General features: G+C 37.0%; 1 protein-coding gene across 5 annotated transcripts in view; it reads left to right on the plus strand.

Moving 5' to 3' along the window:
• The first annotated feature begins 1 nt into the window (after position 1).
• MRRF (mitochondrial ribosome recycling factor) overlaps positions 2 to 12,906 on the plus strand; it is a 55,490-nt gene continuing 42,585 nt past the window's right edge. For 3 of the 5 annotated variants that reach the window (XR_007190919.2, XM_026513904.4, XM_044389575.3), the window contains exons 1-3: positions 2 to 118; positions 4,720 to 4,930; positions 12,516 to 12,671. Coding sequence is in view for 4 of the 5 variants with exons in the window: in XM_026513904.4 (XP_026369689.2) it covers positions 4,723 to 4,930; positions 12,516 to 12,671 (364 nt within the window). In the remaining variant the exon portion in view is untranslated. The remainder of the gene's footprint in view (positions 119 to 4,719; positions 4,931 to 12,515; positions 12,672 to 12,906) is intronic. The other 2 variants (XM_026513905.4, XM_057313740.1) reach the window with 2 other exon arrangements.

The raw sequence follows: 12,906 nt of genomic DNA on the forward strand, positions 1-12,906 counted from the left end.
GGCCGTCGGTGACGCGCTACGTCTGCGCCGCCGCGCCGCCCCGTGACGTCATGGCACCCGCGCCGACGCCGTTTCCGCGATCACGTAGGTCTTTTCCTAGTAACCTGGGCGATAGCTGGTGAGTGGCCTCTGCACGGCCTCGAGGCGCGCGCTGGGTCCGGGTGCCAGAGACTTCTAATCAAAGATTTGTGGGGGACCTTAGGGAGTCTTATCGCCGTCCCCCGACCGGTTCCATTCGAGTCCGGCTTGACCTTTAAGGCTGGGGGCGGGGTCTGTCGCTTCCCAGAGAGTTTCATGGGGTGGGGGCGGGGCCTGTCTCATCAGCTAGGAACTTGGAGGATGGCGGAGGGGAAGGGAGCTTACTCAATAGTAGCCACTACTTAGTAGCCCACTATTTGGCAGGAACATTTAATTTTCCCATGGGAGTAGGTATTATTACTCCCCATGATGAGGAAATGGAAGCGCGGAGAAATAACTACCAGGGTCATGCGGCTAGCAAATGATGGAGATTAAATTACAGAGCCTCAACTTTTAACTATTACTCTGTGTCTTCCCTCAGGGAACAGTTGTCATTTCAGTAGCTCATCCCTAGTTACAAAGTGTTTCTGCAGCCCTTATCTCATTTGATCGTCCTGGTAACCCTGACAGATAGTATTGTCATTTACATTTTACAGATGAGATTGAGGTCCAGAGAGTTCCAGGTAGCTGAGGTCACATATCTAGGAAGTGCTAGAACCAGGACTCTTTCCCAGGTCTTCGTTAAGTTTGGTGCCATTTTCCTTTCACTACGCTCTATTGCACTGCCCAGAATCTGGTTTGACCATTCATTTTACAATTGAGGAAACACAACCGAGGTAGAGAAAATGATTTGATACAAGTCATATGTCAGTTGTAGAGCTCCCACAAATCCTTTTTGAGTACAGGTGATCATGAATCTATACAGGATGGTTGGCAGGGAGTGATGAAATAGGAATTTTGGGATCCATACCTTCTAACTCTTAGGCAAAAGCTCTTTCTCTACCCGTTAAAAAGTGTCTTATCCTCCTTTGACTATGTTAGGGACATAATTCTATGCTATAGTCATGATACTATGAATAGTCGGATACTATATAGTCAGTTGCTATAAACACCTTTAAATGGCACTGAATTTAGAGAGCATACCCTGCTATCTCTATGTGGAAAATCTGGCAAACCAAGATATCATTGAAGCACTGTTGGGAAGTAGATCCCAGGACCTTCAGTCTGAGGCTTAGATTTCAAATCTTGCACCATAATTGTGACCTTGGGCAAGGACTTGCTCTTTCTAGACTTTCATTCATGTATTCATCACTTGTATTCAGTATCTTCTTTGTTCAGGGACTGTGCTAGTTACTGGAGGTATGGCAATGAACAAGACAACTACAGATAGTCGTTTTGATGGTTGTAGTCTTATGGAGGGACTTAGGCAATGATCAGGTAACTACACAAATACTAGCTAATATTGTTTAAGTGCTATGAAGAAGTGTAGGGTGTTAACAAAAGTGGGCTACAGGACATTTGATCTACTTTGGTTGGAGGAAATGACCAAAGAAGCATCCTCTGAGAAAGCAATGCTTAAGCTGAAATCTGAAAGAAAAATGGCAGGTAGTTCATTAAAGAGGTGGAGGAAAATCATTCCAAGCAGATTCAACTTCAGTAGTATGTTTGAAGACCCAGGAGCAGAAGGAACATTCCAGGAAATGAAAAATCAGTGTGCTTATTTGTAAAATATGGGTGGTAATCACAAATCTGGTTATCCGATAATACATATGAATGTATAAAAATGTACATTTTATAAGCTAATACACAGCTGGATTGGGAGAGGTTGCTGGGACAACGGACAGTGGGCTTTGTGTCCCTCATCTAGTTCTTTCCAAAATTAAAATTCACCTGTGGAAAACAGAGAAAGTCAAGTTTTGAGAACCTTAACTTTGGAAAAACAGTATGTGCTTCAAATAGTTTTAAAAATTACTTCAACAGTTTCAATAATAATGTCAGTAATTGCTCTGAGTGTTTCATGTATATAATAGTATAGTGTAGTGGTTAAGAGCACAGAGTCTGGAGCTAGATTACCTGAAATCTAATCTTGGGCAAATTATTTATCTGTGCCATTATTTCTTCATCCATAGAATGGGTATACTTATAGTACTTATTTCATGTTGATATCATGAGGCTCAAATGAGTTAATGTATGTCGTGTAGCACTTAGAATTGTTTCTGACACATAGTTGTAACTCTGTAACTGTTGGCAATTGTTTCATTATTATTGTTATAATTATCATTTTAAAGGCTCATAAGTATCACCATGGTAAAAATGGTTGGCAAACTAGCTCAGGCAAAAAGATCCACCCAAAGTCACTGAGTAAATCCCAGACTTGTGGGATTCCAGCTCACCCCCATGTCCAAAGCCCAGGTACTTCCTGACACATTTTTTTTCTGAGTGTAGGTTAATTTTGTTGGATAATACTTGGGCTCCTGTGACAGCTCCTTTCCTCGACTTTAATTCTTCTGTGCTGAACTGTTAATATGAATGTCCTTAAGGTAAAGGGCCCAGGAGACTGCCTTTATTGAACTTCCACTTTGAAATTTCCTGACTTCTGTGCAGTTAAAATCTACGCCTAAAACATTTCAGCAATGTGGTTTATTTATAGAGTTGTCTTCCGGTTCACATGTACTGGATCTGCTTTTGGGTGCTGCATTTTCTGTCAAAGGTTGTTTATTTCTAACCCATTTTGATTTCCTGTTGCTTTGTGGATTGGTATTATGACCTGCAACAGGAACACCGGGAAACCTTCTTAAATGGAGCAGCCAAATTGAGACCCAGTAGATTAAAAAAATAAAAATTAAAAAAACCACATTATTATACAGCCATATTTGGATATAAGTGTGGGTTAGGCATTGGCTATATTAGAAAAATCTAGATATAGAAACCTCACTTAGAGCCAGATTTTCTGAACGGTTTTGCCGAAATAGGGCAAAGCTATTAGTTCCATGCCCTTGGACAGTGACAGTGTCTTTGAACCTCAGTTGCTACATCTGTAAAATGGAGATTATTATACTTTCTTTGTGGCATTATTGGGAGGATTAAGGGAAATATGGACAGGTAAAGCAAGCAGCCTGGGCCTGGCTTCAATTAATAGTAGCTATTGATAATAATTGAAGAGGAGGAAAAGATACTTAATTTTTTAATCCAGATTAGTGTTTACTGACTTCATATACTAGTCACTGACATCTAGCATTCCTTGCTATTAAAAATTCCATCAGGGGAAAAAAAGAATTCCATCAGGAGAAATTATTTGCCTTTGCTCTACTCATTTACTTTTCTTTCAAGAAATAATAATGATAGCTAGCATTTATTGAGCAGATACCATATCCCTGGCACTGCGCTGGGTGTTTTCCATACACTTACTATTTCATTTTAAGATCAGAAGTATTTTTCTCTTTTTGGAGATGAGGAAAGTGATGCCCAGATTGGTGGAGCGAACCGCCCAAAGTTGAAATGTACATGCAGATCTGACTGACTAGGCTATCTGGTACATTCGTAACGACACACAAGATTTCTTTATTGTGTCTGGCCGTCACGTGGAGGTCTTTTTGAAATGGAAGGCGATAGCTCTCAACAGATAGCCTTTTTTGGTGCTCTTGCTATCCACTGGGCACTATGCCAATTATTTTGCCTGCATAAACTCATTTATTGTTCCCCACTCTAAGAAATAACTATAATTATCCCTATTTTACAGTTGAGGAAATCGAGGGGCAGAGATGCTCAGGGGCATTTAGTCAGTGGTGGCGCTGGGATTGGACTCCAAGTCTCTCTGGCTACAGAGCACATGCTCTGATTTAGCCCTGCTGCATCAACATTTTAGTATGGAATTTTCTTTCTTTCTTTTTTTTTTTTTAAATGATGTGTAGGATGGCTTTTCAAAGATAGTAGCTTCCAGGTATTTGATGAGAATCGTTCTTGGTTTTAACTGAGTGATCGCCAGATTCCTGGCAGATGCTAGCTGTACATCAGCTAGATGGTAGCATCTTTTCATGGTCAGACCTCAGATGTATAGTGTGTAACTTGTGCTAACACAGAGGAGGGTGGCATTTTCCAGAGCTTCAGTTCTGTAACATGGAAGACCTCAAACCTCAACTGTGCTTCAGACTCACATTAAAGTAAAGTGCGTTCTAATTGGTAATCAGTGCATAAGGAACCAAAGAAAATTTTAATTAAATGCTGTCGTGTGAATTTTCCAGTCATTTTATGCCTGTTGAAATGATTTTTTTTAAATTTAGTTTAAAGTCCTCTTTCAGTGCTCTGCCCTCCCTCTTTATAGTATAACTTTATCAAGATTTTTTGCCTTTTCTCATGTAAGGGTTTAATTAGCATCATTAAAGATTTAGGCTGCTGCACGTTTACTTACTTTATGTTCCCTGCGTACTCTAAGAGGCACTTGGTACAGTAGAAAGAGCCTGGCGATTTGGAGTCTTACACACTGTGAGCAAGTTACTTAAATCTGTGAGCCTCGATCTCTTCATCCTGTAATATGGGGCTAATCATATTTCCTTCGATGGCTGTTGGGAGGAGATAATCGTTTAAATTGCCTAGCACATAGCTCAGTGTGCAGGGGTTGCTTGATAATTGGTACAAATTATTTTCTGAAGTTGTAATACAGTCTGTTTTACTTAGATCTCCTTTTTGTCTTACTCTTTTTAGTGAATGTTCACAAGATCGTCTTCAGTCATGGCCTTGGGTTTAAGGTGCTTCCGCTTGGTCCCCCCTGCCTTTTGTAACTCCCTTGCAGCCTGGACCAGACCTGTTTCAGAAGGGACGCTGAAGACAGTGAGTGGAAGACAAAATGACCGTGGGCAATCCATGGCCTCTCCAGCTGTACCAGTCCGTCATTTTGCTACCAAGAAAGCCAAAGGTAGAGATGTATGACCTCCTCACTGCTTTCTTATATTTAGCCCTCGAACTCTCATAGCTGGAAGGGATCTCAGAGAGTTACTGAATTTCTCCCTTCATGGAAGAATGACGAGATGGCGTCTCAGACAGTTCAGTTGATCAGCTTAAAAGATATAGTGACAGAGACAGTGGTAGAACTGAGGGTCTGTTTGCTCATTACCATGCTGCCACCTGTGTTACCACTGCTTAGAAAATGTCTGAATTCCTTCTTCTAGTTTTAGAATTAGAGATGTAAGTGCCAAGCAAATCAGACTCTTTGTGGCAGAGATCAACATGTTTTCTCCCTATAGCAAGACCTAGTTGGAAGTAAAATTAAAACCAGAAGTTTGTTGGGTGAAGAGGTATTAGAGCCGTGGATTTAGATGGATGATCTTAATGGTTTGTGTCATCCAAGAATGAGACTTTGATATACCGCAGGTCTCAGCTTAAATGGCGCTTCCTCATGGAAGCCCTCTCTGACCTCTTAGACTGGGTCAGGTCCCTCGTTACGTGCACTCATATGCACGGTTATTTTACCTCTGACATCCTTAGCACAGCACTCATTAATTAATCAATTAATTGTAAGATTAATTATTGTTTGTTAAATGTCTTCTATGCCGGACTTTATGAGGCTAGGGTCTGTATCTTGTTTAGTACCTAACAGGGCCTGACATGTAGTATGTATCAAAAAATGTTGAATGAAGGAAGGAGTGACAGACAGAAAATTGTCAAGCACACCTGCTTTTGGCAGTGGTTGGTCAGGGCGTCCATTCCAAGGATGGTGCTGGAAATATGCTGCGGAGTATTTTTTCTACTGGCTTTCCTTTTATCATTTCGTATGGACCTTCCCTTTTCTATTAATAGGAAAATGAACAAGTTGCTGAAAGAGCATTAACACATGTTAGAAGACTTACATTCTGTTAATAGTGATAACGGCAACAACTTTTAATCTGTATGTTGCACTAATTTTTTTTTTAATTCACATATTTAATAAATGGATCTTCATAACTATCCAGTGCAAGAATTAGAATTATCCAGTGAAGAAATGTTTTTAGTTATCTGGTGAAGCACAGATCTTACTATTTACAAATGAGGAAGCCGAGGTGCCAATGTAAGATGTTTGTCCCTGGTTACATCCAGTTAGTGGCAGAACTGGACACAGGGTGGGAGGGGTGGGGGGGTCCTGATACGCCCAGCATCACACACATTGGCTACAGCACGTAAGCAACATCTTTTCCAGTTTAATTGGCTATTCAGTTTTTATCTTTTTTGATTGCCTCTTTAAGAAGTCGGTTGCTTGACGTTTTCTTTTAGGTTTATTGGATTCTTTCTGTAAGGAACGTGAGTCCTTTGTTGATTGTATGTGCTACAGCTGTCTGCTTTGTTTTTTACTTAGTGATACCTTTTGTTGAGCTTAAGTTTTGATATGGTGATATTTTTTAGTCCTTTTCCTTATCATTTGTACTTTTTGTGTCTTATTTAACAAATCCTTACCTATCCAAGGTCCTAAAGGTATTCTTCTGTATTTTCTTCTAAATATTTTAAATATTTTTACTTTTCATGGGTTTTTAATCCATATGGAATTTATTCCTGAATATATTGTGAGGTTGGGAATCTAGTTTTAAGTTTCTTTAGGTTTCTTTTTTATGATGGGTAATAAGTTGTGTCAATATCATTAGCCCATTCTTTACTCTGCTGTAGCATGTCAAGTTGCTTTTTATGTATTTTATTTCTGAGCTCTTAATTTTGTTGAATTGCTTACCTCTCCCAACACTAAATTCCTTTCTAAATTCCTGAATCACTGTCACAATATCTTGAATCTGGTGGTACAAATCTTTCCCTTCACCGTATGCACACACTTTTTCATTTTCTTCTTTCCAGCCTTTTGCTCTTGTATATGAAATTTATAATCATATTGTGAGTTTTCCTCCATAAAGATTTTATACATTTCTTTAATCAGGTTTATTCTTGGGATATGATTATTTTGGTCACATACATATATTTTTAAAGTAATTTTTTGAGTTATAACATATATGCAGGGAAGTACATACTTGTAAGTGGTTCCAGTTCAGAGAATTCTGATCAAGTGAATCCAGCCTTGTAACCATCACCCACACTCTGGAAGCTTCCCGCATGTCCCTTTCCGTTGTCACCCTTCAAGAGATAACCCATGTTATTGATTTTAGCACTGTAGATTAGATTTGCCCTTTGTGAACTCAGTATGGCTTCTTCTGTGCCTGGCTTCCTTTCCTAACAATCTGTTGGTGAGGTTTGTCCATGTGGTTGCCGATAGTAGTTGTTGGTGCATTTTTCTTCCTTTATGGTACCTAGCGAAATGCTTCTGCCACAACTTGTGTATGCTTTCTGTAGTTGATGGGCATTTGGGTTGCTTCCAGTTTTGAACTAAAATAAATAATGCTACTATGAACATGCCTGTACCTGGATTTTGGTGCCCATATGAATACCTTTCTGTTGGTGTACATAAACCAAGAGAGGGGATCTCCGTCTTTGAGGATGTGTACCTTCAGTTTCTGTATGTACAGTTCTCCAAAATGGTCATGCCGGTGTCTACTCCTACCAGAAATGTTTTAGCTTTCTCTTTGCTCCACATGCTTGTGAACACTTGATGCACAGTCAGTCTTTTCATTTCTTGCTGTTCTGATGGCTGTGCAGTTATATCTCGCTGTGGTTTTAATTTATAATTTCTTGATGGGTAAATGATGGCAAGCACCTTTACATTTGCTTATTGGCTCTTTATCCTCTTTCCAGTCTTGTGGCCATTAAAAAAATTGATTTGTAGGAGTTGTAATATCCTGTAAAGATAAGACTTCTGTCATATGTACGTATTGGTAAGACGCTTGCCTTCTCACTCTTTTAATGGTTTTCTGATGAACAGAAGTTTTTAATTTTAATGTAGTCCAATTTATCAATCTTTTCCTTTATAGATAGTGCTTTTTTTCCCTCCTATTTGAGAAAAATTTCCCTACCTTAAGGTCATGATTACATCTATTATATTATCTTATGGAAGATTTGTTGTTTTAAATTTGTATCTTTTAAAAATTATGTGTTCTGTTTGGTTGCTGGTGAACAGGAACACTTTTGGTTATTCTCCTCCAGTCTTGTGTTTTGCAACCTTGAAATCTTTTGTTAGAGCTATTGTTTGTGTATTCTTTTGGATTTTCTAGGTAATTATAATATCTTAAATAATGATAGCTTTGTTTTTCCCTTTCTAATCCATATACCTTTTCTTTCTCTTCTTCCCTTCCCCCCTCCCCCCAACTGCATTAGCTAAGAACTCTAATATAATTTGAATAAACGTGACTGATGATAGTAGGCATCCTTATTATGTTTCTGACTTTATCGGGAACACTTCTCATACGTTAACATCAGGAATTAACGTTTGCATATTTTTTCTGTAGTCTCTCTTTTAAGCAAATATCTTCTGTTCCTGTTTTGTTAAGAATTTTTTATTTGAATGAGTATTAAGTTTTTATCAAATGCTCTTACTGCATTTATTGAGTTGATCATCTGTTTTTTAAATTTTGTAATCTGTTAATGGGGTGACATCAGTAGCTTTTTCTGATGTTAAACCACTTTTACATTTTTGGTATGAGCCCTGCTTGCTTTTGGTACATAATTTGTACATACATCGCTTGATACGTAATCTATATGTACGTTGTTGGATTTGGTTTGCTAATATTAACTTAGGGTTTTTGAGTCTATACTTTTACGTGAGATTAGCCTTAATGTAACTCTCTGATATTGATGGGCATAATTTTCTAACATTATCCTTGTCTGGTTTTGGTATCAAGACCATATTAGTCTCATAATGTGAGTTGGGGAGTTCATCTCTGTCTCTCTCAGTGGGGTGGTCTGATAACATCAGGATTAATTGGTTCTTTACATGATTGTTAGAATGTGCCTGTGAAATCATCTAGACCTGGTATTGTATGTGGACAGACTTTAAATCATAGATTCAATTTCTTTAATGATTATGATGCTGCTTAGATTTTCTCTTTTTTCTGGAGTTAGTTTTAGTAAATTAAATGTTTTTAGCAAGTTTTTCATTATTTCTAAGTTTTCAAAGTTGTTGGCATAAAGTTGTCCATAATAGTCTATTAAGATCATTAAAATCTTTAATGTTTTGGTAACTGTCTCCTTCTTTTCTTTCTTAATATTATTGATTTGTCTACTTTCCTTTTTTCCCCTCAATTATCCTTGACAGAAGTTTGTCAGTTTCATAAGCCTTACAAAAAAGAGCCTTTAATTTTGGTGATCTCTCTTTTCTTAGTTTTATTGATGTCTGCCCTTTATTGTTTATTTTCTCCCATGTCCTTCTTTTTCTATCCTTTCAACTGAACAGTTCATTAATTCTCAACCTTTGTTCTTTTCTTATATGCATGTACAACTATAAATTTCTTTTTATTTTATTTTTATTTATTTTATTTTATTTTATGTTCAGCTGGCCGCTGTATCATTAGTTTTTGATGCAGTGTTCAGGGATTCATTAGTTGCATATAACACCCAGTGCTCATCACAACCCGTGCCAACTCTCCAAAAAACATACGTTTGAAAATTTTAAACACTGCCAAATAGCTCATGGACTACAGAAACACATAATGAAAATTTAAAATATTTAGGAAAAGACAGTAAAAATACCACATATCTAAAACATCTAGGTGTCTCCTTTCTAGCTAGGTGTCTCCTAGAAGTTTTAGATATGTGGTATTTTTATTGTCATTTTCTTTGGAAGTCTTAAAAATTTTTCAAATGTATGTATTTTGGAGAGTTAGCTTAATCCTACTGTGATCAGAGAATGTGTCCTATATGATACAGAGTCTGATATTTATTGAGATTTGCTTCGTGGTTTAGAACATGGTCATTTTGTATAAAGGTCCAAGTGTGCTTGAGAAGAATTTGTATTCTTTTATTGCTGGGTACAGGATTGTATATATGACCATTAGATTGAGTTGGCTAATTTTATTGATCAAATTTTCTATTTTTTTTTTTAATTTGCTCAGTTTATCAGTTATGAAGAAAGGTATTTTGGATGTCGTATGATTGTAGATTCATCAGTTTCTCCTTTTAATTCTGCCAATTTTGAGGCTATGTTATGGGGTATATTTAAGTTCAGAATTGTAATATCTTTCTGGTGAATTGTTTTTACTGTCATTATGAAATGGTCTTCATTTTTTCTAATAATGCATTTTGTCTTAAAATCTATTTTTTTGATATTAATATAATCGCACAGCCTTCTTTTGTTTAATATTCTCCAGGGTTATAATGTTTCCAATCCTATACATTAAAATTTCTGTAATTTCATGTTTTTGTAAAACCTCTTATGTATTGTATATGACTAGATTTAAAAAGTTCTGAGAATCTCTAACTTTTATGTGATTTTCTTGGTCTGTTTATATTTATTGTGATTACTGGGTATTTGTGTATCTATTATTTTATTTTGTACTTTATCATGCTTTTCTTCTTTTCTTTTTTCCCTCCTTTCTATTGAATTAATTAAATTTCTTTATTTCTCTCTTTTCATCTTTGCTGATTCAGAAGTTTTACATCTTATTTCTTATTGTTTTAGTAGTTACCCTTAATTTCTAGATATTTATAGATATAGATACTATAGATATTAAAAAACACCTATAGAAAAGTGCAGCTGTCATAGAAAACAGCTTGATAATTTTCACAAACTGAAAACACTTGTGTAATCAGCACCCGATCAAGAACTAGAACATTCCCAGCATGTCAAAAGTCCCCTTTATGCTCCCTTCTAGTAACTTTCTATCTTTTACTCCTTGCAGGTAACTGTTATTCTGACTTCGAATAAGTGGATTCGTTTTGTCTCTTGTACTGTATATTCTTATATCTGGCTCTGTGCTGCCCAGTCTGTCTTCTGGTGTCTAGCCTCTGCTCATCGTTATGTTTGTGAGAATCATTTTCTTCTATGCAGTTGTAGATCTTTCTTTCTCATGGCTGTATCCTATTTCATTTGTATTATCCATCCTAATATTGGTGGGAATAACTTAAAATTTTTAACATGCATTCTTAGTTCAAAAAAATCTGAAGTTGCAGATACTATTTCCATTGTTTCTAGCTCCTCTTGTTGTTCTTTGAAAGTATGCTGTTATTCTGAATTTTGATCCTTTATGGATCACTTGTCTTTTATCTCAGGCTGTTTTCAAGATCTCTTTGTCCTTGGTTTTCTGCATTCACAGGATGTCTAGGTGTGAATATACTTTTATTATCCTTTGTTTGGAACCTGTATTTCTGAATCTGAAGGTCCTCATCTTTCATCAGTTCTGAAAATTCTAAGCCATTATTCTGTTAACTTAAGAGCAATAAAGTTTCAAGCATGGTGGTGACAAAAGCAAATACATGTTTTTAAAAACTCACTCTGCTGCTTATTAGTTGGTACTTGGGGGAAAACATTTAAATAATTTGTGCTGTAGATTTCTCATCTCCCTGTACAAGGGGGACAATAATAATCTCTGTTCTTCCTAACTCCGAGAGCTGCTCTGACTCTCTAATAGGAGAATGTACTTTAAATTGCATTGCAAATTATAATGTGCTGTATAGATATCACAGGATTTAGTTCACTGTAGATGTTCAATACAATTTGTTATGAATGACTCTCAATAGATATTTGTTGAATAGTTAACAAATGTAGGATAGTATTACTTAATATTTTTATTCTTTTTTCCCTTCACCCACCTTCCATGAAGAAAGGCAGAAATATTTGTTGTACTCATGGAAGTGATCTATATATATATATATAGAATGTATCTGAAAAATCACCATGGTGGCTTAGGCATAAAATCGAATATTACTCAGTTCCCACTACTGTTGATTCTCTGAAATACAAGCCATTATTATTACCACTGGTGGTGGTTAATGTTTGTTAACTACTGTTGTTTGTTTTGTCTGTCCCAGCTATCAGGTACTTTGCATATCCTGTCTTAGTATTCATTTTAAAATGAATTAATGTATTTCCTGTGTCTCCAGTTAGATTTTTCGGAGACAATCTAATGAAAAGTTCATGGGTTTAAACTTAGGCAGATCCAGGACCAAATCTTGGCTTTACTATTTCATGACCTTGTGACATTAGCCAAGTCACTTTACCTTTCTCATCTTCTGTTTATTTTTCTAAAAAATAAGGAATTCATTTATGGATAATGTTCTTTTAGATAATTGAATTACTTAATTTGTATCATAGCAACCTTGGCAATATAGGTATTATCCCTGTTTTACAGGCAAGGAACCTGATACTCAGAAGAGTGGAGTAACTTGCCCAAAGTCATAAAACTGGTATGCATCATAGCCAGGATTTTCACCTGAGGTGTTTCATTATAAAGCCTGTGCCTTCACTAGTATGTCAGAAAGTGATTAGCACAATGCTGGGTACCTAGTGGACAGTCAGTGTAGGCTCTTTTTTAGGGCACTGATAATGTACTACTTTTTAGCAGTTGGCATTTTTCTCTGCACTTAATGGCACTTCTTCACTAATTGCTTATGGTCTCTGTTTATGCTGCTGCTCTTTTATTCACTGATTGTTGACTTCCTAGCCAAAGGGAAAGGACAAGTCCAAACCAGAGTGAATCTTAATGCTGCCTTGGTTGAGGATATAATCAGCTTGGAAGAAGTGGATGAAGAAATGAAGTCTGTGATGGAAGCTCTCAAAGATAATTTCAATAAAACTGTCAATATAAGGACCTCACCAGGTTAGTGGCTGAACCAGTGTTTTGGAGAGGGGCATAGTGGAAAGGTCATGGCTTTGGCAGAGCTGTGTTTCAGTCCCAGTTTGTTACTAACTGGTGACCATGGGCAGTTACTTTACTTTTCTGGTCCTCAGTTTCCTTGTCTAATTCCTACTTTATAGCTTTGGGGTGGGTGTTAAAACACATGAGGTCATATACGGAATGGTTGGAGCACAGTGCCTGGCTCATAGTTAACACT

The sequence above is a fragment of the Ursus arctos genome, unplaced genomic scaffold, assembly GCF_023065955.2.
Source record: "Ursus arctos isolate Adak ecotype North America unplaced genomic scaffold, UrsArc2.0 scaffold_18, whole genome shotgun sequence".
Lineage (NCBI taxonomy): Eukaryota > Metazoa > Chordata > Mammalia > Carnivora > Ursidae > Ursus > Ursus arctos.